Source organism: Ochotona curzoniae, unplaced genomic scaffold, assembly GCF_017591425.1.
Source record: "Ochotona curzoniae isolate NIBS_2020 unplaced genomic scaffold, NIBS_Ocur_1.0 contig_3622, whole genome shotgun sequence".
Lineage (NCBI taxonomy): Eukaryota > Metazoa > Chordata > Mammalia > Lagomorpha > Ochotonidae > Ochotona > Ochotona curzoniae.
Window position 1 is genome coordinate 627,700 of NW_024465926.1, and position 24,324 is coordinate 652,023.

A 24,324-nucleotide genomic window follows, 5' to 3' on the forward strand; every position below is an offset into this window, starting at 1 on the left:
GTGATTTGAAAGGCAGAGTGACAGAAGAGAGACAGAGAGTGTGTACTCCACCTGCTGCCCGACTGCCTGGGGTCCAAACGTGGAGGCTGGGCCAGACTGGAGCCAGGCGCCACAGCTCCCGGGGTCTCCCCTGCGGGCGCAGGGTTCAAACACTGGTTTGTGGTCCTAGGCACACAGTTCAGGGCCCCCGTCACATGGTCCCTCCTGTCCACCTGTCACGCTCGGTCACCATCAGTGGAACCTGAGAGGGGGCGGCACCACATTGTCGCGGAACCACGCCCCTCACAAGTTCCCACAAAGCCCCAGGACAGGGAGGGGCTCGCTCTCTTGGTCCTGTGCTCCACTCACTGTTGCATTCCGACTCTTGGCCTCTCCAGTACCTGCTTGCTCTCTGGCTTCCCGCAGGCTCAGGCCAGGGAGCCCCTGTGTCTGTAGTCCTCACCCTCTGCACTGCTTGGACAGGACAGCGAACATGTGAATGCTAAGATGTAGTATCTCAGCAGAGGGGAGGCCTAGCAGTGACAGAATGTGGGCAGAGAAGCCAGGGAAAGGTGAGTGTGCCCAGGCTGTTCGCTGCGTGTCTCAGGATAGCTTATGTTGCTGGGGAAGCTGGCACATAGGCTTTCAGCTTAATGAATGGACTTGAGAGTAATGACCACTTGTTCCTCTCAGGGTTTCAATTCAGACTGGACTGCCGAGGTCTGTGTCATTTCTACTGGGCCCTGTTACCACCAAGCTTGGTTAATAAAGACTGCTTTACACCCTAAACTTGTCTGCTGTGGTCCCGCTCGCACCCCGCAGCACTGGGGCCACACCTCACTGCCCCCCCGGTGCTTCGAGGGCAGCTGGCCCACGGGGTGGCTTGGAGCTTCTCACAGCTTCATCTATTCCCGACAAAGTTCCACGTCCATTACGGCAAATGTTCTGAGTGAGACTCGAATCTGTATGCAGGGACAGCCTGTGGTGGGCGCCACCAGGCCCTGGCTACCCCGGGGCTGGCCGCTCCTGTCCCTTACCAACAGACCCAGGAAAATGCAACAGGCAGATGAAAACCGAACATACTGGCTCGCTTGCTGCACCATCACAGGGGCCCAGAACTTGCTCCCCGAGCACTGCAGGAGACACGGCCAGAAGGACCTGCCCCAGGTGGGCAACGCCAGAATGGAACTGGCAAACACTCACAGGCAGATGGGAAAACCTTCCCAGGAACCTCTGGCCAACCAAGCGGCTTCCGCACAGACACACAGGGTTCTGCAAGCACTCCCCTTGCCCGAGGTCAGCCGCAGGCACCCCGACTCCCATCTCCCCGGCCCTGAGGAGCGCAATGAAGTACCACTAGGCCTGGAAACTCCAACCTGAATGGTTGCCAAGTTCAGGCTCAGAAAGACAACGCAACGCCCTTCCAGAACCAAAGGCCGGAAACGCCTCGAGAGGGAAAGGAACTAGAGTCCACAGGTCACATCTGGAATGAGCCTGCGAACAAGCTCTGCACCACCTCCAACTGAGCACCCGGCGCACCAAGTGGCTGGCTGTGCCCGCGGCTTGCCCCGGCAGCTTGACAGGGCTGACTGTAGGCAGCCAGGCCTGGCATGCTGGGCACACATGCATGCTCTCATCCTTTCCTGGCCACCCCACAAAGCTCAAATCCCATAGGCCTGGTGGCTAAACAAACCCTGTTCTCCAGGAGTGGAAATCCCACAGCACCACATGACCAACCCACCCAAGCCCCACACTGCCTGGCCCTCCCTCTGTGCCTGCGTAGGCAGCAATCGTGCAAGCTGAGAGGCAACGTCACCTCGTCCCGAACAAGAGCCCCCACCCCTGCATCCTGAGCAGCCAGAGGAGACGGCACCCCAATGTAGGGGTGAGGCCATCGCCTCCAGACTCTGACATGCACTTGAACTACCAGCACACAGGGTCCAGGGTCCTGCCCTTCAGCAGCTTTCTCCCACACGCCTATGCAGTGTCTGGGGGACAATGCCCCACTGACGCTTCCCTCCTCTTAATGTCTGTAGAGGATGTGAGCTGCACACAGGCTCAACAACACACACATTTGCCTGATGCCTTCAGATACCAGATTTCTGCAATAAAAACATATTAAAGGATTTATTTATCAGGCCTGCCGCGGTGGCCTAGCGGTTAAAGTCCTCGCCTTGAACTTGCCGGGATCCCATATGTGTACCGGTTCTAATCCTGGTGGCCCCACTTTCCATCCAGCTCCCTGCTTGTGGCCTGGGGAAGCAGTGGAGGACGGACCAAAACCTTGGGACCCTGCACCTGTGTGGGAGACCTGGAAGAAGCTCCTGGCTCCTGGCTTCGATTAGCTCAGCTCCAGCCATTGCAGCGGCTTGGGGAGTGAATCATCAGATGGAAGATCTTCCTCTCTGTCTCTCCTTTCTATGTATACCTTACTTTGCAATAAATATAAATAAATATTTAAAAAAAAGGATTTATTTATCTTAGGGGCCACGGGTGTGCACTGGGCGTAGCACTGACATCAGATAGCTCGAGGCCTGGCTGCACCTCTGATCCAGCTCCCTATCAGGCCTGGGGAGGCAGCAGTCAGCCCAAGCACTGGAAGCCTTGAGACCCTGTGTGGGGTCTGGAGCGAGCTCCTGGCTTTGGCTCGGCCCTGGCTATTACGGCTAGATGAGTGAACCAGTGGATCAAACAAAGAAAAATAATGTGAAAGGCAGAGTTCCAGGGCGTTGGGCAGCAGACAGAGGTCTGCGGGTGCCAGGGAGGGAGGCAGCAGAGGAAGTGCTCTGCCTCTCACACAGCAACCAAAGAGGAGGAGGAAGAGAAGCGAAAGCTCAACTTCCTGGAGCACTCACAGGTTTCGTTCCCTACCCAGCCCGGGCTCCTGGGAGTGCTCCAGGCCCCTGCGTCACAGCCAAGGGATCACCTGACACCCGACTGGGGGAGAGGCTGCATTCTCACCGAGCAAGCCCCAGGCCTCTGCGAGTTAGCAATCACCCTCTGTGTGTGGGGACAGCCGCCAGGAGGCGCCCCAGGAGCCTGTCTGCCTTGCACTGACCTGGGTCCAGCCTGAGCCCCAAGCAGGGAAGCCTCGCAGGCATGCTTCCCAGCAGAGGGAGGAGGGACGGGGAGAGGGCGGGAGCTGCCCAGCTGGCTGGCCAGGTGTCCCCTAGGTCAGACCATGCCACCGAGCTGGTGAGATGCCTGTCCACCCTGACACCGTGCCCCATCACATCTTGCCACCTCACTGACCACTGTCTGCTAACACACCCAGACCAGATGAGGCGGGCTAGGCCACCCATGTGTCCTGCAGCCCACTGGCCCAGAGCCCCAAGTATCTCACACTGGGTGTCCCAGGGAGCTGTGCCCAGCTCCTGTGCCACACCCATAGCCACGTGTTGCTGACGCCCAAGGCCGCGCGGCTGCCAGGGGCAGGTCTCACAGAAGGGATTTCCCTTGGCACAGCGCCCACCCCAGAACCAGGTGAAAGGTTCTGCCGCCATCTAGAAATAGCCAGGGTGGACGGGGGAACGGCACAGTGATGCTGCTCCCCGCGGGCGGCCTGCACTGCCAGACGAGGGCAGGGCAAGTGGGTGCTGCCGGCCGCACCTCCGATCTGCATTTGTGTGCTGAACAGCACGCAGCAGGCCTCTGTCCTGCCTTTTCAAGGAATGCATGATTAAAACTACTGCCTCTAGTCCGACAGAGGCAAACCTACTGATGAACCTCAGGGAGGCCAAGGCGAGCGCCGAGAGGCCAGGCTGACGTGAGGGTGCCGGGGACAGCCCAGAACCTGGGTGGCAGCGAGGAATTAGGGACACCAGTGAAGCGCAGTGCAGTGAGCCGGGGGGTCAGCCCCAAGGGCAGGAGGCCTTGTCCACTCGGGCCAAGTCAGGGGAGCACCCATGTTCCCACAAGGCTTTGGGTCCAGGCCAGTGGAGGGACATCCCCCACCCTCCCCGAGCCTCTTGGGAGATAGATCAAGTCCTGGCTACCCCACTTCCAATCCAACCCCTTGCTGACCGTGTGAAAAGAGCAGGGAGACGGCCCACGTGCTTGGCCCTGCACCCACGAGAGAGAGACCTGAAGAAGCTCCTGGCTTTAGACAGGGCCAGCTCCCATGGTTGCAGCCACTGGAGGAGTGAATCAGTGGCTGCAAACCTGTTTCCCCTGCTCTCCATGTAATGGCTATGCCGCTGTTTTGCAAGGCTGCTGTCTCGCTCGCGCTGCAGGCCTGGAGAGGTGCTGGGGGACAGCTAAAGGGCTCGTCCCTAGCACCCACAGCAGGACCCAGATAAGGCTCCTGGCTTGAGCTTGGCTTTGGCAGCCATCTGGAGAGTGAACCAGAGGGTGGAAGTGTGCTCGTTTCTGTTGCTCTGCCTTTCAAAGAAGCAATTCCTAAAAGGGAAGGGAGAGGGAAGGACACAAACTTGCAAGAGGGTGGGAGGGGAAGTGAGCTGGAGGGAGGCCTGCCTGTGGGAGCCACCCGTGCTCCCCAGGGACCCTTACGAGGGCACGGGCTGAGGCTAGTCAAAGGGTCAACGTCTTGTCAAGGCGTTGCACACCACAAGGAGCTGTGTTTCATTTCGGCTCTGGCCAGACTCGGGGTGACTGGCGACGATACTGGCAGCTGGGCGTCTGTGCCCACACTGGAAGCCCAGATGAGCCCTGGCTCCCGGCTTCGCCTGCCCCAGGCGCAGCTGTTGTGGCCATCCGTGGATAATGGCGGACAGAAGCCGCATTTTCTCTGCCTTTCAAAGAATCAAATAAACTGAAAAAACAAACAGAAGCCCACCCATGTCCCCCAAGCCGGACAGTCCTAAGCTGACTCAGATCCAGTGCCTCCAGCCTTCCGCTGCCTGTGTAAGGGCCCAAGCACAGGCAAAGTAACGAAAAAGAAAGTGAACCGGAATTCCAGGTTCTGGGATGTCACCAAGAAAATGAAACCCTATCCTGCAGAACGAGAAATCCTATTTGGAAATTAGAGGCTGGCAGGTGTGCGGGTCGGTGGGAACGCGAAGCGGAGCAGCCACCTGGCAGGACACCTGGCCCAGTGGGACAGTCACCTACCGTATGATGCGGCAACATCCACATGGCACCTGTTCCCAACGGCCTCCCCGAGCCGAGGGGACGGCACGGGTGCCAGGGAGACCAGCGTGAGCTTGGCTCCCTCTAAGATGCCAGCCTCTCGCTCCTGTGTACCCTGGGCAGCATGTCCTCAGGGTCCCCCATCAAGGGAGCCCCAGGCTCTGGCGCAGGCCCAGCCCTGGCTGCCGGCAGCACCAGGAGAATGAACTAATGCAACCAACGCTTGCCTCTCTGCATTTCAAATACAATTTATAAAGAAACAAAAATTAAGAGAAAGATGAGTGGAGAGATGCAAAGAGCCCGTTATCCAGCCTTCCAGAAGAGCGAGGTGTGCACGCTACCATCTGACGCACCTTGGAACCGCCGGGTCAGAGGCGGTGGCACCAGGGCTAGCACCGGGAGCAGCTGGGCAAGCCGCCCTCCACATCAGGAGCCCACACCAGGTCACTGGCTCAAGCTCTGGCTGCCACCCTCAAGGAACTCAGGTGGAGGTCGGCCTGTCCGTCTCCAGCCACTCCTGCCCAGTGGGGAGTGGACTAACACACGGAAGATGTCCCTCAGCAGTCCCGCCTCTAACACACTGCCAGTGTGTGCAGCTCTGGCCTTGAGGTCCCCTTTGGGGGACAGCAGTGTCTGCGCACGAGGAACTGCTGCTATCCCAGGGCACCAATGCACACTTGCAGTTGGCATACTGCAGGGGACACAGCTGCACACACAGAACTTGGCTCCCTGGGACCTGCTGAGCACACGAGCATCATGTGCCATGCAAGGGTTCCGGGCGACCACGGTCCGTCCCAGGGGTCACCGGGCTCCAGCACACACGCCAGGGGGTGGGGGTGCTCAGGTGAGGGCGCCCCGTGGAGCACCTACCTGGGGGGCTGCGGGGAGCGGGGCTTCGGCCTCTCACGCTCCTTCTCGCGGTCGCGACGGTCCTTCTCGTCCCGCTTGGCCCGCTCGCGCTCCCATTCCTCCTTCCGCCGCTGCCGCTCCTTGTCTCGCTCCCGTTCCCGCTCCCGCTCCCGCTGCCGCCGCTCCCGTTCCCGCTCGCGCTCCCGCTCGCGCTGTCTGTTCTCCCGCTCTCGGTCTCTCTCCCTTTCCTTGTTAAAAAGCCAAACACATACTCATTGTAACCCCACACGGGGAGCCGACGCACAGAGGGACACGACCACAGCCCAGTCCCCACGACCGCTGACCTTGGAGCTCCAGCTCCAGAGCAGAGCCAACCCATCCCAGCCTGCCGTGGTGCTAACCGGGTGTGCCTCATAGGCATGGCCCCTGCGGGGGTCCACAAGGCCACTGCCACCTTCCACGGCAGCCCTGGAGCCCCTCTGAGCCCATCTGGTATCACCGGCCTGTTCTATGCTCAGCACAGAACAGTATCCTAGCTGGGCCCCCAACAGGTCAGGGGGACAAAGGGGCACAAGGTTTGGGTGGCTTTCCTCCGGCCCGGCCCTGCAGAGAGCAGGTGAGCACGGGCTCGAGGACCCTGCGGCTCCGTCTCAAGGAGGAAGCTGCTCTGTGGGGAGAGGTGCGCCATGATGGACCAAAGGCTGGAGGTCTCTGAGGGACTCCCCTGTACCCCGGGGATGCTCGGGAGACACATGGCAGCCATGGCTCCTGCAGGCTCAAGAGGAGTGCATGTTGTGGACGGCACCACTGCAGTCTTGTGCTGGTGTCAGCAAGCTCACCTTGAGGGGAGGCTCCAGGCAGCCTCCACATGTTCCTTGGGGGAACTGAGCTAGTGCCCCAGTAATCAGGCCCAAGGCTGACTTACGCGGTAGCTGTGGTAGGGCTCTGCCTCCGTGTACTGCACCCGGAAGTTCTCGTACTGCCCGCCTCGCCAAAACCGCTCAACCTCATAGTCGTAGTAGGGATCCGCGTAGGGCTCCATTCTGGAAAACAGAGCTTCTTACCACTCCAGACCACGCCAAGAGAAGCCACCACCAGCGTCAAAGCCCGCCAGGACCCGTCACAGCAACAGGCCCAAGAAGAACGTCACACAAGAGACAGTGTCCCCGGCAAAAATCCAGTACCCCTCGGCTGGCAGCCACAGAGCCTTCCCAACGCTTGGGGACAACGTGCATCGCGACAAACAACAGATTTCAAAGTGAAGCCAGCTCTTCCTGGTGCACTGTGCAGCTGGCGCAAGGCACCCACACGAGAAGCCAACGCCCGTGTGTGAGACTGGGCTGAAAGCTCTAGAAAAGTGGGTGGGAAGCCAACCATGTCCTGGCAGTGACCTGTCAGGCAGAGCAAAACGATGCCGAAGAACAAGCCCCCAGTGGAGGACCAGCCACGGCAACCTGCCAGGGGGAAGAACCCTGACTGCACGACTCGAAGCAGAGAAGACACTCACCAGCCGCCCCGGACCAGGGGTTCCAGCTGCCCCTCACACCCCACCAGCTGCAGACAGGGGCAGAGGTGGCCCAGCCACTTCCCACATGTGGGGTCCAGGGTTGGAGGTCAAGGCAGAGCGGCTCCCGGGAGCCCAGTGGGAATATCTGCCAGGCAGGGCAAGTGGCCTGGCCAAGGCTGCGGGAGGCTTAGAATTTAGCACCTGGGACGCTCCCAGCTCCCATGGGCCTGTGGTCCTGTCCCCTGCCAAGCCGCCTCTGCAGGCCTCGTGGTCCTGCCCCCTGCCTAGCAGTCCCACGGGCCCTCATGATCCTGTCCTCTGTCCAGCACCAGCAGCTCCCACACAGAACTCTGCACAGCCTCACTGCTCACAGCTGGCTGGATCCATTCTCTGTGGTGACCAGGGCCCAGCTCCCTGCTATTTCCAGGTGACCCCGTTCCCAGTGCTCATGCCAGCACTTGGCAGGTAGGAGGCCTGGCACAGAAGCACTGGGGCCCTGCCTCTGCAGCTGAGGCCACCACCAAACCCACCCAAGAGGACACCTGGCAGTGTCCCTGCCAGGGGACCAGAGGCGGGGAACGAGGATCTACCCCAAGGTCCTAAAGCCATTTTCCCATGCACAGTGACTGCGTGGACAGGCACTCTGCCAGGACTCTCAGACACCTCCAGGAAGAGCAGCTCAGGATTGTTTTCCACACCTCAGAGGAAGCCATGGCTGCCCGGTGCACCACCACGCCATGTGCCACCAGAGGCCCTCATAGCACCACCAGGTGCAGGCCTGACTCTGAATCCATGCACCTGGACTAGGTGCACCTCTCCCCCCAACCGGAAGATATGCAAGCTGTCCCAAATTCAGCCCTGCCCTGTCAGGGATGTGCTCCCAAAGGGCTGGCCGCTGCATCCGAGAGGACTGACCCCAGGGGAGCTATCACTCCCCGAGCTCCTGGACCCACAAGAAAGTTCACCTTGTAACTAAGAGTGCAATGTAACAACTGAAAATTTCCTTTCTGGAACTTTCTATTCAGTCTTTCCAGAGTGTGACTGTGGACTGTGGGGACCACCAGACTGTCCCAGCCACTGCAGGTGTGGGTCCCAGGTGCCTCCTTCCACTATCTGCAGGAAGAGAGGTGGGACTGAGGGGCCGGAAGACAGAGCCCGGACCACGCGGGGCACCAAGTCCTCCAACTCCAGCCCTGCCAGCGTGTTTTCTCACATTCTTTACTGTTCCTTTTGCCGGAATCCCAGTGCTGATGACGTTCTAATGGCAACAGAATGTGCAAGAGCAGCCAGGTCCCCACTGGGCCCTCTGCCAGCTGCACTGAGCCCCGGCAGAGGGCAAGCAGCCGCGCTCTGCAGGCCACACAGGCTCCAGGGCTGCGCTTCCATCTCCACCCCCGCCCCCCTGCGTGCTTCCCCATGCCGGGAGGAGAACCAAGACATTTGCGACAGGCCACAGTCACCAGTCAGGACAGCAGCAACACACCTCCCATGGTTCCTTGCTCCTGACCTCAGAGCAAGGGCAGGGCCGCGCCCTCCAGTCCCTGGGACACAGCGGGAGCAGGTGCTGCTGGAGGAAGCCTGGCCGGCCTCAGAGCAGCCCAGGGACTCCGCAGGCCCCTGGCTGTCCCGCCCTCTACACAGAGACAGGGACAGGGCCCCGCCTCATGCGGGGTCTCTGACACACCCAGACGGGGACAGGGCCACGTCTTACGCGGGGTCTCTGACGTCCCTAGGCACACGAGCATTCCAGTCTCGGAAGACTTCGTTTTCTTTGTCAAACTCCCGCTCATCCTCGCCAATGGTCACTGTAAACCGCTTTTCTTCAAAATCAGGCTCTTGTTCCTTCCGAATGGTTGCCTTTTTTAACACCTGCCGTCGTAAGAAGAAACGAGTGTCAAGCCAGGAACGTGACGGGACCAGCAGCAGCCCAAAGGCCTCCCTGCCCGACTGTGGCGAGGAAGGTGGGCCTGGAGGCGGCTCAACGGAGCGTGCAGGAGGGTCAGCTGCTCACCTCCCACGAGGCACACCAAGTGAGCAGGGCACCATGCGCCATGCGGGACAGGCAGTGAGCGGAGCCTCTGAAGGGGTTACGGGGTGACCCTGCCCCTGGGCAGCACGGCCTGCCCATCTCTGCTCCCAGCTCCTGCAGAGCTCAGAGCTGCACCAGGACCCCGTGCCTATAGCTGCTTCTGGCCCCACCCACCCAGCGGGTGCCCGGCTGGTGCCCTCACCTCCTTGGCGTGCCGCAGTCCTCGCTCCCAGGCGCTCTCTGTCGGGGGCTCGGGAGGGGGCGGCGGCAGGATCTCCTCCACTGCGGGCCCGCCCTGTTCAAATGAGAAGGCAAGGGTGCATGAAGCGATACATCCGCGCACACAGGGCTGTGCACACCAACTACTGTCCCCGGTGCCAGCTGAGGGCGACAGCGCCCCCAGGGCAGCAGATGGTGGCGGCCCTTCCGCAGGCCTGAGGCCTCCTGTCCGCCCACCCAAGGCCCGACCTGCCAGCAGCAGCAGAGGTGTTCACGTACCCAAGGGTTGGCAGGCATGAGCGGGTGAGGTCCGAGAGGCGGAGCACCGTTAGGCGGGAAGGGCTCGGTTTTGGTGATTAGGGAATAGTTGCCCTTGTCGTTCACTCCAGGGTGTATAAACCTACAGTTCATTCCCCAGGTGCAGTTCCCTAGGGAGACAAAAGTCAGGTCAGAAAGGGTATCCGGGACCAGCCTGGGTTGTGCCCACGCCTGGAGAGGCCCAGCTGGACAGCTGGCCCCTTCTCCCTGCGTGAGGCCCAAGGCGGGCAGGGCTTGACGGTCCGAGAAGCTGGTTTGGCCAGGGCACACCAGGGCCCCAAGGTACACGGCCTCAGTCACCCTGCAAGGGAGGCCTGAACATGTCCTCCATACAACCAAGGCCCACGGCCTGCCGTGGACACGAGTGACGACCAGGGCAGCTCCTGGACCTCACCCCGGCCCCATGCAGGAACGCCGTGGCTCCCAGGCCCCTCGCAAGCCTAGCAGCAGACACTTTAAATGTCCTGATGCAGGGAGCATACCTCCAGGTCATGTGTCCCTAAGCTGAAAATTCAGAATGCGAAATGCCATGAGAAGAATCTTCCAGCGCCACCATGACCCTCGGCCTGGGATCCCCGGATGGGTCAGCTGGTGCAGCAATGAAGCCACTGGGCAACGGGGCAACGAGCCAGACGCCTGACTCAGCTCCTGGCTGCTCTGACGCCTGGGCCACCCTCAGACGGCAGAGGTGCAGGCGCCTGGCCCAGCCTAGCTCTGGTGGCCACGTGGGGACCTGAACCAGTGGATGGAAGTTCTGTCTCTCTCTTTCAAATAAAGGTCTGAATGTTGAACCATGGGATCAGGAATACCCAATAATGGGTAGCTGGTGCAAATATTTGGAAATCAGAACTGAAATGTGGAACACTTAACCCCGAGCTGCTCCCAGTGGGCCTTACTCTCCCTGGTACGGGCCTTGTGGCAACACGCCAGCCACGGAAGGGACGCAGCGACTTGAGCACGCGATCAGCTCAGGAGCTCAAGACTTCCATGTGGGCCTCTCACACTTGGCCAGACAATGAATAAGCAAGTGGAGCAGCCCGGACTCGGCCGCTGGGATGCAAGCATTAGAAACAGCCAATTAATTTGCTGCATAATGCCTGACCCCAAAATTCCACTGTTTTAGATATTTAATGTCTAAATAGCCAATACGAGGCACATGCAGTGCACAGCCAAACTGACACACAGCACTTCAGTGGCTTTGAGGAGCATTTTCCTGCAGTCTCACGTGCAAATTTTAAATGATTTCAAAACGCTCTGACGCACTGGCTTCCAACCATGCCATCCTCCTTGAACCTTCCTGCTGACGAAGCACGTTCCCCCTTTCCTGATGTAAACTACGCAAACTAAACCTTGTAACATCATGAATACTGAACCGGCAACTGAACACAACAGCATATTGATCTGAATTAAAATATTTAAAAAAATACTTCAAATACTTAAACAGAGAAAAGGCAAAATCATTCCTCAAAGTGTTGAGACATCACACAACCTCACAGGAGGATGCACGTGGAGTTCCACAGGTTCCCCCAGAACCTCACAAACGCACAGTGCAGCTCAAGGCGCAAAGGGCTGCTAACTGCCCACGCTCATGCACACATCCTGCCGCATTCACTGAAAAGCTGCCGCAGCCATCTGAAGGACACTTGGTAGGGAAGTGGTGTTCTTCAGTATTGACACAGATTTCACAACACTACAAGCGTTAGACATGGATCTACAGTCCAAAACCTCTTGTACCACTTGTCTGTGCAGGGGCAAGGCAGCTGCAGGAAGGTGGGAAGACAAGTGGACTATGCCCTCTGCTGCTGGTGGATGAGGCCTTACGCTGCACACCACCACTGCCCAGGTGCTGCCCTTGTGGAAGGTGTTCAAGATGGCGGCTAAGTCAGCACCTAGGAGGCCAGCCCTGTCCCCCTCTACCCCCGGCTCCTGGCTAGCCCTGGCTGCTGCGTTCATTTGGGAGTGAACCAGCAAATGAAAGACCTCTCATCTCTCTGCTTTTCAAATAAAACTAACAAAAATTATTTCCCCAAGCCACCAGAGAGTGGCCAGGCCAGAGCAGGAGGCAGGAAGTGCATCAGGGTCTCCCAGGAGCTGGGAGCCGAGCCAGAAGTGAACCCACACATGCTCGGCCACCAGGCCACCAGCTGTTCCCGGGCAGGTCTGTACAGCCGACCGTCTGAATTCTTTTCTTCCCTTTTAATCCAAAGGCAGAGCTGTTGAGGAAGGAGACAGAGAGCTTGCGTCTACCTGCTCACCCTCGACTGGCAGCAATGGCAGGAGCTACCAGGAGCCAGAAGTCTCTTTCAGGTCACCCACGTAGCCATAGGGGTCCCAACGCTTTGGGGAATCCTCTGCTGCTTTCCCACAGGCAGGGAGCAGCCGGTGTGGTGGGCTAAGGAGTTGATTAGCATTCGTTAAGCTTAGCACCTGCAGGAAATGGGCTTGAGTCTAGTGGCACCTGGTCTATCAGTCTCCTTAGCATCCTATTGTTCTGCTAAGGGGCTGGGGGGGGGGGAGTATATATGGCCGAATAAAGGGAGGCCAGAGAGACTTCTTCCACCATTACTGGTCTCCTGTTGGTGTTTCATTCCCTGACCCTCGCCATGTCCACGTTACTGGCTCTGCTGGACGGTATAAGCTGGGACATGAACCAGCGCCCACGTGGGATGCTGACACCACAGGCAGAAGCTTTAGCATGCTATGCCACGCCAACCCTAATCTGATTTTTTGTGAGACAGATGGAAACAGACACTGGGAGGCAGTTGCCTCCCCACCCCCACGCAGCTGGGACGGGCTGTGCTGAAGCCGGAAACCGGCTTGCCTCACATGTGGCTTTCAGGGACTCATCCACTCGGGTCACTGTGTGCTACCTTATCAGGGGCGCCTGGCAGTGCAGCCAGACCTAGAACTCGGCACCCCTGGGGCACATGGGGTACCCCAGCAAGGCTCTGAATACTGCTCAAACGTGCCTACACCCGAGTGTTGGGGTGCCCAGCCACCTCAAGGGGGCTGCCAGCTCCCAACGAGCAGCCTGGGCCCAGGATGAGAAGGACACCACCTCCAGTCCGGTTCAAGGGCAAATGGCACCTGCAGACAGCTTGGACAGGTGTGCTCCCGGACAACGGGGCTGTGGGAAAATGTCCCACTGCGCTGGGCCCAGGACATTTATTTTTGAAAAAAATCACTGAACTGAGCCCGGTGTGATATAAAATCCTTGCCTTGAACACACCAGGATCCCATATGGGCACCGGTTCTAATCCTGGCAGCTCCACTTCCCATCCAGCTCCCTGCTTGTGGCCTGGGAAAGCAATGGAGGACTGCCCAATGCTTTGGGACCCTGCACCCGCGTGGGAGACCCAGAAGAAGCTCCTGGCTCCTGGCTTCAGATTGGCACAGCTCCAGCTGTTGTGCTCACTTGGGGAGTGAATCATCGGATGGAGGCTCTTCCTCTCTGTATATCAAGCTTTGCAATAAAAAAATAAAATCTTAAAAAGAAAAAACCTGCACCGAACTGTAACATGTGAAATGAGACAGCATGACTGCTCCACAACTGGAGGGCCCAGAGACTCAAACACAAGGAAAACATGCCAATGGTCCAGCAGCGTCCCTGACAGCACCCGCACACCCTCGGGTGCCCACCCTGACACGGGGAGCAGCGCTGGGCAGGTAGGGACACTGTGGGCCTTCACGCAGGCAGGTCTCAGGGCATACCCGCCTTCAGCTGGAGCAACCCGCTTCACCGCGCCGCCAGCAGGGGGCAGCAGCCCCAGCGCCAACAGAGGGACTGACCAGCACCAGGCACCAAGAGGCAGGTCCTGCTGGAGCTACCACCTGGGGAACCTGGAGGACGCCATGCTGAGGACACCCAGTATCCATGTGTGCTTTCACTCTCAGGAGACAAGGGCGGGCTGCGCGCAGGGTGCGAGCTCTGCAGTAGAAGCCCTGGGATGGGTGCCGGCCCCCGGCCCACTGCATCACATGTGAACACGCTGAGACAGGGAGGCCCTCTGGGACTCCTTCACCTCCATCACAGCGCCTGCAGTCAAGCTCCACTCCCATCTGCGCTTCCCGCAGACACACACCTTGGAAGCAGCAGATGACACTCCAGTCCTTGGGGAACCCGGATGGAATTCCGGGCCCCTGCAGGCCATGTGCAGAGTGAGCCAGCAGATGGCACTCTCTTCCAACATCTCACTGCATCTCAACTTTATTTTGTTTTGAATGTAACAACATGGCTAAGATGCTAAGGTTTTTTTTAGATTTATTTATTCTTATTGTAAAGTCAGACAGACAGAGAGAAGGAGAGACAGAAAGATCTTTCATCCGTTGGCCACTCCCCAGTGACCACAATGCCCAGACCCGAGTTGATCCAAAGCCAGGAACCAGGAGCCTCTTCTGGGTCTCCCATGTGGGTGCAGGGTCCCAAGGCACTGGGCTGTCCTCCACTGTTTTCCCAGGCCACAAGCAGGGAGCTGGATGGGAAGTGGAGCTGCCGGGATTAGAACAGGCACCCATATGGGATCCCGGTGCCTTCAAAGCGAGGACTTTAGCCACTAGGCTACTGCTCCAGTCCCAAGATGGTAAGACTGTCTAAGACACTTCTGTGCAGGGCAATCTCCAAGCACACACCCTTGTAAAACAGCTGGGAAGGCAAAGCCAGAGCCAGGAGCCAGCCAGGGTGGAGCTGCACCCCACTGCACCCGGCCACCAGGGCGTCACCTACGGTCCAGAACCGCAGCCCCTCACCATGCGCATCGGTCAGGTGATACAGGAGCAGAAACTAGGACAGAGCTGTTCAGAGGGGCCTCGGAGCCCCTCGGGCACACAGCTTAAACAACACACTGCCAGTCCTTTGTGGATGAACAGAAAGAGGGGACAAAACAGCCCCGCACAGCACCAGGCATGCCAACACCACTTCCGAATCAGCTCCCCACCAAGGCGCCTGGCAGGGCAGCAGAGGGTGCCCAGGTGCCCCTGGCGCTGCGCTCACGGGGGAGACCAGAGAAGCTCCAGGCCACGGGCTCCTGGCTTTGGTCGAGCACAGTTGGGGGTGAACAGTGGGTAGACGATTTCTTTCCTTGTGTCACCCCTACCACCACAACTCAGCTTTTCAATCTAAGTAAAAAACAAAGTTTATTTAAAAAATAAATAGCTGGGCCTGGTGCAGTGCCCTAGCAGCTAAATTCCTCACCTTGAATGCGCCAGGATCCCATATGGGTGCTGGTTCTAATCCCGGCTGCTCCACTTCCCATCCAGCTCCCTGCTTGTGGCCTGGGAAAGCAGTCGAGGACGGCCCAAGGTCTTGGGACCCTGCATCCACGTGGGAGACCTGGAAGAGCTCCTGGCTTCTGGGTTCAGATCGGCTCAGCTCTAGTTGTTGCAGTTACTTGGGGAGTGAGTCATCAGATGTAAGATCCTCCTCTCTGTCTCTTCTCCCCTCTATATATCTGACTTTGCAATGAAAGTAAATTAATTTAAAAAACCCATTATATATAATATAATATGTAATGCATATAATAACATACTCTATACATGACTATATATATAAAGCCTTTCCCATCAGGGGCCAGGCTTGTGGCCCAGCACTCAGCTTTCCCTGGCAAGGTTGGCACCCCGTGTGATTGCCATTTCAAGCCCCAGCTGTCCCACCTCCCACGCAGCTCCCTGTTGAAGCACTTGGGAAAGCAGTGGCCAATGACACCAAGGGTTTGGGGCCCTGCACCCATGGAGGAGACCCGCTATGGACCAAACGGCACGAGGGAGGGGACATCCGGCCACAGCACTGACCGTGCCCAAGGAAGCCGCAAGTAAGGCTGCTCCTCCTGCCTCCAACTCATCCCCTGTGTGGCCTCAGACGCAGACCAGCCCTCGCCCAGCCCGGTCCAGCCAGGGCATTTACTGTCCATCCAGAAGCTTATGGATTTCTGCAGCTCTTGCACCGGGTTCCTCCCTGTGTTCGCACTGCGGCTATCCCAGGCTCCTGGGGCAGGACCTGGCACTCCCACAGTGGATGCTGTGCCCCCCACCGCCAGAGCCAGTTCCGCCCGGGAGCAGTGCCTGTGGGACGACTGCAGACACAGGGGTGGGGTTCTCCCAGTCACTGTCACCCGAGAGCTGCTACACGTTCACACGCCAACATAACGCATTCTGCTTCAATTCCAAGTCTGACAACTGCAAAAGCGCAGGTCCTAAACGACGGCTGCCGCCTGCTTTCCAGGACAGCCCTGCATGCGCCTCAGCGGCCACGCCTGCATCCAGCTCCAGGTCCACTGCTCTAGCCCCACCCGCGGGGGCTCGACGCAGGTGTCACACACTGGGCCCAGCACACTCACACGGGACTCACGTCCCGAGAAGCCTGGGGCTGTTCAGGCCCCATGTCCCAGTCCCTGACCTCCTGAGCGCTCCGGGGTACCCTGTCCCTCAAGCCGCTCTGTCCTTCCTGGCTGCCCATTCGGGGTCTGGATCCAGGAGAACCAAGTGTGGCCTCTGGAGGGGGCTGAAGGCACCAGGGAGCGCGTGCAGGGTGTTTGTACCTTTCACCTGGCCTCGGAGGGGGATGGAATTTGACAGTGGTGGAGGAAGGGTGGGCAGTGCTGCCACATCTGTAAGAGAAGTACAGGGAGCGTGTGTGAGCTCAGGGCTGCACGCCAGGGCCTGGCGACAGCCACCGGGTGGCAGAGCAAGCACCTTCCTGCTCAGCTGAGGGCAGCGCTGTCCGAGATGTGTGCCCCACTGTCGCACCTGAGGCCAGCCCTGCAGGCTGTCCTGTCCACGGCTACATCTGGATGTGGGAGATGACACCAGGCGCCAGGGTCGCGTCAGCCACGGGGCCTTGCCAGTCTGTCACCTCAAACAGGACGGGCCAAACCGCCACGTGCTGTGGCGGCCTGCCTCCTAGGAGGGCCTCCCCTGGGCTGCATCCTGCAGGATGGCACCCTCCTAGCACTGGGCCTGGGCACGCAGCCCCCACAGGCCCAGCGTGCTCCCCTCCACTGCTCCCCCAGCTGCTGTTGGCAGCACACTGCCTGGCTTCTCATCCTCTCCATGGAGCAGCCAGCAAAGGGCCAACGTGCCAAGCCAGGAGCTCCCTGAGCCCTCAACCTGCCCGCCAGGGCAGCCCTGCACAGCACAGAGCCCGCGAAGGACAGGCAGGGGACACAACTCAGTTACCTTTCATGAAGAATCGGCAGGTGGGGCGAGGCCTCACCTTCCTGTCACTTGGGTCCTTCACTTCCCCTTCTTCCAAGTCATCGTCCTGTAAAGGGAAAGTGGTTTTAGCAAGAGACGCAGCCCACGCCAGGCACCGCGGGCATCACACCAGGAAGGACCAGAACAAGATGAGAGACCTGCCACACACAGCCCGTGACCCACACAGGCACCTACACGCACGCACACACACAGCCCGTGACCCACACAGGCACCCACCCACAAAACACACACACCCCGTGACCCACACAGCCACCTCCACACACAGGGCCTAAGGGCCATCCGAAGTCCCTGTGTCCATCTCCTGAACACTAACTCAGCCAACTCCCTGCCCAGTTTCACCCAAGTGGTGACACGGCCCACTCCGTATGTCCCTCGCGGTCCCGCCCATACCGGATCAGGCAAACCTCGTCAACGCCCAGCTCACTTGCGGCATCTCCGGTTTCCGGGCGAAGGCCCAAGTCCCCTTCTTCGAGACAGCCTCCTGAGCCCTCCCCACACGATGGGTCTGCGCACCACACCCCCCGGCAGAGGACTGTCCGCCCACTCGTGACCAATCTTGGGTACGGGCACCGCAAGAATTCTTCCATGAAAATAGCTGGTTACTCAAAGGTGTTTTATAGCAAGCTGGTGCTGTAGAATAGCCATCTTCCCACATGGGCAACGGTTCAAGCCCCGCTCCCACTGGATGTGCCTGGGAGAACAGAAGGTGCACCCACGGGGAGCTCGGCTGTGGCCAGGCCCAGTCCTGTCCAAGTGAGTGACACAAGCCCTGGCTCTCCTCCGCTCAGGAACTCAGCCTTTCACATACAGCACGTGTCTAACACAAGTATCCTGAAACAGAGTCAGCAGAGCCGTTTATTAAAGGCAGACTTGCAAAGAGAAGGAGAGACAAAGATCTTCCACCCACTAGTTCACTCCCCAAGTGGCCACACCACTGGAGCTGAGATAACTTGAAGCCAGGAGCTTCTCCCAGGTCTCCCACGTGGGTGCAGGGTCCCAAGGCTCTGGGCCGTCCTTTTCTGCTTTTCCAGGCCACAAGCAGGGAGCTGGATGGGAAGTGAAGCAGCGGGAACATGAACTGGTGCCCATATGGGATCCTAGCAGTGCGGTGTAAGGATTTAGGCCCTGAGCCACCACGCTGGGCCCACGGAAGCATTTTCTCAGGACACGAACAGGAAGTGTGCTTTCCCTGCCACGTGCTGTCTGCACCAGCTCAGGGTCACACAGAGCAAAGGCTCTCACGTGTCCCTACAAAGCAAAAAAACCAAAACTGTATTTGAAAAGTTCCAGGACTTGACATGGCAGCCTAGTGGCTAAATCCTCGCCTTGCATGCACCAGGAATCCCAGCTGCTCCACTTCCCATCCAGCTCCCTGCTTGTGGCCTGGGAAAGCAGTGGAGGACAGGCCAGAGCCTTGGGCCCCTGCACCCGCGTGGGAGACCCGGAGGGTTCCCGGCCTTGGACCGGCTCGGCTCCAGCTGCTGTGACCACTGGGAGTGAACCAGCAGATGGAAGAGCTTTGTTCCCTTTTCTCCATAAAATCTGCCTTTCCAATGAAAAAAACAAATCTTAAAAAAAGAAAGAAAGACAGGCTCCACCTTCCTTGCCCCACCAGGAGCCAAGCTGGGGAACAAGGCTGCCCCTCAGGACAGAGGCCTACAGGACCACAGGGGGCCGCGCCCCGCCAGCCACGGATCAGAGACCTGGCAACTCCCAGGTGCACCCAAGAGCCCCACACATCCACGTGCGTGGGGCACAGCCTTTCAGCTACAGAACCAACAGGGGGCTGGTGCCGTCACACACGCTCTGCAACACCAGCACCCAGATGCTCCCTGCTAACGCCCTGGGAGAGCAGCGCAGGACAGCCCACACGCTTGAGCTGCTGCACCTGTCGGGAAGACCCGGATGAAGCTGCTGGCTTCGGCTCGGCTCAGCCGCAGCTGTCCTGGGTACAGAGTGAACCAGAGAATGGAAGATCTCTCTCTCTCTACTTTTTCCTTCTCTCTCTAATTTATTTATTTATTTTTATTGGAAAGGCAGATATACAGAAGAGGAGAGACAGAGAGGAAGATCTTCCATCTGATGGTTCACTCCCCAAGCACCGCAAAGGCTGGAGTTGAGCTGACCCGAAGCCAGAAGCTTCTTCCAGGTCTGCCACGCAGGTGCAGGGTCCCAAGGCTTTGGACCATCCTCAACTGCTTTCCCAGGCCACAAGCAGGGAGCTGGATGGGAAGCAGGGCTGCCAGGATAGGACCGGTGCCCATATGGGATCCCGAGCGTGCAAGACGATGACTTTAACCACTGTGGTATCGCGCCGGGCCCAATCTTTTCAATAAAAACAAATAAATCAGGCAGATGTAGCCCCCAGGACACCCACACACCATACCTTGCATAAACCGTGAGGAGCAAGGACTGCAAAAGAGATGTGTGTGAATGTCACGGTCAGGACAGCAGCCTGTCCTCGGTGCCCCTGTGGGAGCACTGAGCAGCCACCTGGGCAGGGCGGGAGCACAGGACCTCAGCAGCCCCAAGGCAGGGCTGGGCTTCCCGCTCATGGCCACGTGCATGGGCGCACATGACCCCTGGTCCTTTGTCAGGGTCACATTGGCTCCCCCAAACGCAGGGCGAGCAGCACCTCCTGGGCTTCTGCGACGGGCCGGCTGTGCTGGGAACCCTGGCCTTAATTCAGGGCTCACTGCATCATCAGACGAGCTGCAACCACAGCCCAGTCCACCTGAGGCCAGGGAGTCCAGGGAAGGACAAGGCGTCGGGACAGAGGGCAGACCTCACCATGGGCCTCGCTCCCATGGGAACCTTCCTCCTCACGGAGCAGCGGTGAATACAGTGCGGCAGCCACTGGGCACCAGGACACCAGGCCTGGACTCCATCAGGAGTGACCTGGCCATGAGGGCAAGCAGCAGAACCCCAGCTAGGAGTAGGTCTGCAAGAGCAGGTGGCGGCTGAGCAGGGTTAGAGGGGTCCAGTACCAGCTCATCCTCCAGGCTGGGTCCCTGCCAGAGTCCGGATGCCAACAGCCCTCCGGTGGAGACCCCAAGGCACAGTGCCTCACCCTAGGGCACTCAACTAGAACACGCCTGGTCCAGCAGGCTGAACCCATGTGCTCGCAGCCCCAGAGGGACGCTGCCTGCAAGCTGGGCCCCTGGGTGAAGGTCTCTGGCCACACAGGCCTGCATCTTGAGGGTGAGATGGCGGAGAGTCCGTCTGAAGAGTAAGTGACTTTGACAAGCGTGCTAAGGCAGGCAGCCGAGCCAGCCAAGGACGAGGCAGCATGTGGCGGCGGGCTGATGTCAAGGTGTTCTCATGGGGGATGGCTGCATATTCAGGGCGCCCACATCTGCCAGCAGGTCAAGGGCTGCTGTCCCACCGCACTGAGCAGATGGGAGCGGGCAGCAGAGCTGAAGTGGGTATGTAGTTCACACTCCCATTTCAGGGGCAGGCAGCAAAGCAAGACCAAGGCAGCTATGGAGGGCCGCTGGGCTCACACCCACTGCCTATGCTGCAGTGCAGCGCACGGCCCTTGAGGAACCCCTCAACCCCATCTGATGGCCCTGCCCAGGTCTCAGGTTGCAGGAGCAGCAGAGCCAGCCCCTGCAGAGGCCTGGGCTCTCCCATGGGTGACCCTGGCACGAGCTTGGGATGAGCCGTGGTGACTGCCTCCTCTACTGGCCTCTCTGTGCCCACACCCTACGGAGCTCTGTCCCTGCGCACTAGCAGCAACCCTGTGCACAGCCACCGCACAGCAGACAGCACATCAGGGGGCCGGCACCGATGCGCAGCAGGTGAAGCTCCCGCCTGCAGGCAGCCAGCACAGCAGAGGGCTGGCACTGTGGCACAGCAGGTGAAGTCCCCGCCTGCAGGCAGCACCCCTATGGATACTGCTTCGTGTCCTGGCTGCTCCGCATCCCATCCAGCTCCCTGCTAGTGACTAAGGAAGCAGCAGAGCATGGGAGCAGCCAAAGAAGTTCCTGGCCCCTAATTTCCAAGCAGCTCAGCTCCAGCTTGGCAGCCATCTGAGGAGTAAGCCAGAGGATGGAAGAGCTCTCTCTCCTTCTCTAACTGCCTTTCAATAAAAATAAATGAATCTTGAAATGAATGGACAGTGGAGGCTGTGAGAGCAGCACACAGCCCAGAGGACCTGGGTCACAGCAGCTGCCATCCCCCCAGACTGAGGAGACCCCCTGCCCCTGCCTCCATGACACTCTCCCTTGGAGAACAGAGAGCCTCAGCACCCTTCCACCTGCTGCCCCCACCCTGTGCAACAGCTCTGGGAAACATCGCTGGGCAGCACTGTGCCCCGACACCCCACCAAGTCCTTCCCACAGAAGCAACTGTGGAGAAGCCTGGCACCTGGCATGGTGTCTCCTCAATGCCCAGGCCATGGCCCCCAGCCCCAGGAGAGCATGCCCCGCCTCACAGCTCTGCTTGATCCCGAGGCTCGGGCCCTGCCGGCCTCCTCGCCAGAGAACACGTCAGCACACAGTGAAGGTGCCAACAACAGGCCAAACGAGAAGGAATTGTTCTGGCTCTTCACCATCTCCAGAACCAACTGACTGCCCCTCCTTGAGGACTCCAGCCTGGTACACAGCCCACAAAGATGTACCTGAAGCTGGGACCTAAGAGCACCGGGGCCGAGCCTGCAGCCATGAGGGGTCCGCCCTGCCCGTGGACCCCTGTGCCGAGTACCCAGGGCCCTCAGGCTGAGCCCGCAGCAAGGCCTACCAGCCTCGAGGGGTGCACCCTGCCTGTGGGCACCCCGCCAGGCCCCGCACACTCACCTCAATCTCCCCATCATCGATCTCGCCATCATCATCCTCCTTCCTCTTGTCCGTGGCAGCCTCCTGGGGCTCCGGGCCGGCCGCCCCTGTGGGCCCCGCTTTCCCGTCCTCCCCGGGAGCACTGTCTCCCTTCTCCTCCTCCTCCTCGGCGGCAGCCTTCTCAGCTTCCTCCTCCGGCCCAGCAGGAGCTGGCTCCTCGGGGACCTCCTCGTCATAGTCCAGCTCGTGCTCGTCCAGCTCCCTGGTGACCGATGAGGCCTCGTCCCTGAGGTCGCTTGTCTGGTCTTCTTCCCCGTCATCCCCCTCTTCTTCACACGGGGAGTGTGCGGGACCTCTGCTCAAGGCATTGCCCTCCGAGTCCTGGTCCTGAGACTTGGCCTCACTCGCCCCGTCCTCCTCGTCAGAGGGGTCCTCCTCGGGGCCCGGCGCTCCGGCTGCCGGCTCCTCGTCCTCCCCGGCCCCGTCCGCATCCTGATCGGACCCGCTTCCCCTGAGAATGTCATCGTCGGAGAGCCCCTGCTGCTCCTCGTCGCCCTCGGGAGAGCGAGCACCCCGCTCAGGGCTCTCAGCCACATCCATCGGGACCCGGGGTTCTGCAAGAGGACACACAGCCAGAGGGTCAGCGGTGTGGACGGCAGGCCCTGGCCCTCTGCCCACTCACTCGGCCCCGGTGGCCCTGCCCTCCCTCCTCCAGGTGCTGAGCATGGGGCCAACCGGCGTGAGCAGCAGGACGCGGCACGCAGGCAGCAGCTGCTCAGGAAGTGGGGAAACCCACCCCAGAGCCCGGGCGGTACTGAAAGCCCGACCAGCTCAGGGGACTCCCAGTCCGGAGCTCCTTCCTGTTACGGTCCGCCCATTTCCAAGGGGGCCCTGCGGTGTTTGCCAGCACAGCCTCAACACCTCCCGGCAGCTCTGTGCCCACGTGGGTGCCCGCACACCTGCCCAGCAGAAGCGTGACTGCCTCGGCAGCGACAGCACCTAAGCCCACAGGCGGCGGCTCCCCGAGAGGCCCGTCTCTTCTTATGAGCCCAGATGGAGTAAGGCAAGTGTTTGTTCGTCTCTGAGCCTCACAGGCCCCATTGGTGAGGCGAGCAGACACCCCCAAACAGTCTCTGGGTAAACAGAGTCCCTCTGCTGGGGCTGGCCAGCAAACAGGACCAGGGCCCACCCAGCATCCACGGAGCGTGCGTTCTGGCACTACAATGTCCTAAACCACAGCCCTTCATGGACGCACTGCACAGGGACATGGCCACGTTAGTCACCCAAGATCCCCTCAGCGTCAGAGGCTGGAACTGTGTTCTAGGTACAAGTTATTTGCAGTTCTTACGCCTCACACGCGCGTGTGTGTGTGCAAGTGACAGACACGTCTCCAGGTTCACGCTTTTAAAGGCCTGGCAGAGAGGCAGCATCAGCAGGCAGGACATAAACCCAAGTTACCCTAACTGAGTCCATATTAGAACCACACACTTGAGATCCAGCACTTCAAGGGCCAGCATGGCTCAACAGGCTCATCTTCCACTTGCAAGTGCCAGCATCCCACTGCCTGTGGCCCGGGAAAGCAGAGGAGGACGGGCCACTTCCCATCCAGCTCCCTGCCTGTGGCCCGGGAAAGCAGAGGAGGACGGGCCACTTCCCAACCATCATCCCATTGCCTGTGGCCTGGGAAAGCAGAGGAGGACAGCCCAGAACCTTGGGACCCTGCACCCGCGTGGGAGACCCGAGAGCAGCTCCTAGCTTCAGATCAGGTCAGCTCTGGCCATTACAGCCAACTGGGAGTGAGCCAGCGGACAGAAAATCTTTCTCTGCGTCTTTCCGTGTCTGTGAATCTGCCTTTCCAATAGAAATCAAAAACAAAAGCAAAAACTTCATTACTTCAGGAGGTTGGGAATAACAGCAACTTACAAACCACCCGGTGCACTCTAGGTGAAGGATGGCAGAGTCCGTGAGACACTGGGCGCAGGGACAGCTCATCTGGTCAAAGCATGCACACAGCTGTATTTATTGCTTATTTGCATTTTACTTGAAAGGCAGACAGAGACAGAAACAGAAAGGTTTTCCACTTGCTGGCTCCAGTGTCTGCACAGCCCAGGCTGCCTAAAGCAGTCCCGGGCCGGTCCTCGACCCCCTGCCTCCTCAGGGCCAATGTCTGCTCTGACGTCGGGGTATCTGGAAGAATCACTTTAAAGTCACCCTGAGACTGCCAAGAACGACTCCGAGCTGGCTGTGCACACTCCCCACGTCCAGGCAGTGCCACCAGGGGCCTGCGGGAAGCAGTGCCACCAGGGGCCTGCGGGAAGCAGTGCCACCAGGGGCCTGCGGGAAGCAGCCCC

General features: G+C 59.5%; 1 protein-coding gene across 2 annotated transcripts in view; it reads right to left on the bottom strand.

The window, feature by feature from the left end:
* Nucleotides 1-24,324, bottom strand: part of ZC3H18 (zinc finger CCCH-type containing 18) — a 32,500-nt gene that overhangs the window by 5,348 nt on the left and 2,828 nt on the right. The window contains exons 2-9 of one of the 2 annotated variants that reach the window (XM_040982244.1): nucleotides 21,995-22,587; nucleotides 17,160-17,244; nucleotides 16,523-16,591; nucleotides 9,951-10,099; nucleotides 9,655-9,747; nucleotides 9,135-9,292; nucleotides 6,842-6,959; nucleotides 5,938-6,164 (exon numbers count right to left, since the gene is read on the bottom strand). In XM_040982244.1, the coding sequence (XP_040838178.1) occupies nucleotides 5,938-6,164; nucleotides 6,842-6,959; nucleotides 9,135-9,292; nucleotides 9,655-9,747; nucleotides 9,951-10,099; nucleotides 16,523-16,591; nucleotides 17,160-17,244; nucleotides 21,995-22,573 (1,478 nt within the window). In that variant the 5' untranslated portion in view covers nucleotides 22,574-22,587. The remainder of the gene's footprint in view (nucleotides 1-5,937; nucleotides 6,165-6,841; nucleotides 6,960-9,134; nucleotides 9,293-9,654; nucleotides 9,748-9,950; nucleotides 10,100-16,522; nucleotides 16,592-17,159; nucleotides 17,245-21,994; nucleotides 22,588-24,324) is intronic. The other variant, XM_040982246.1, reaches the window with a different exon arrangement.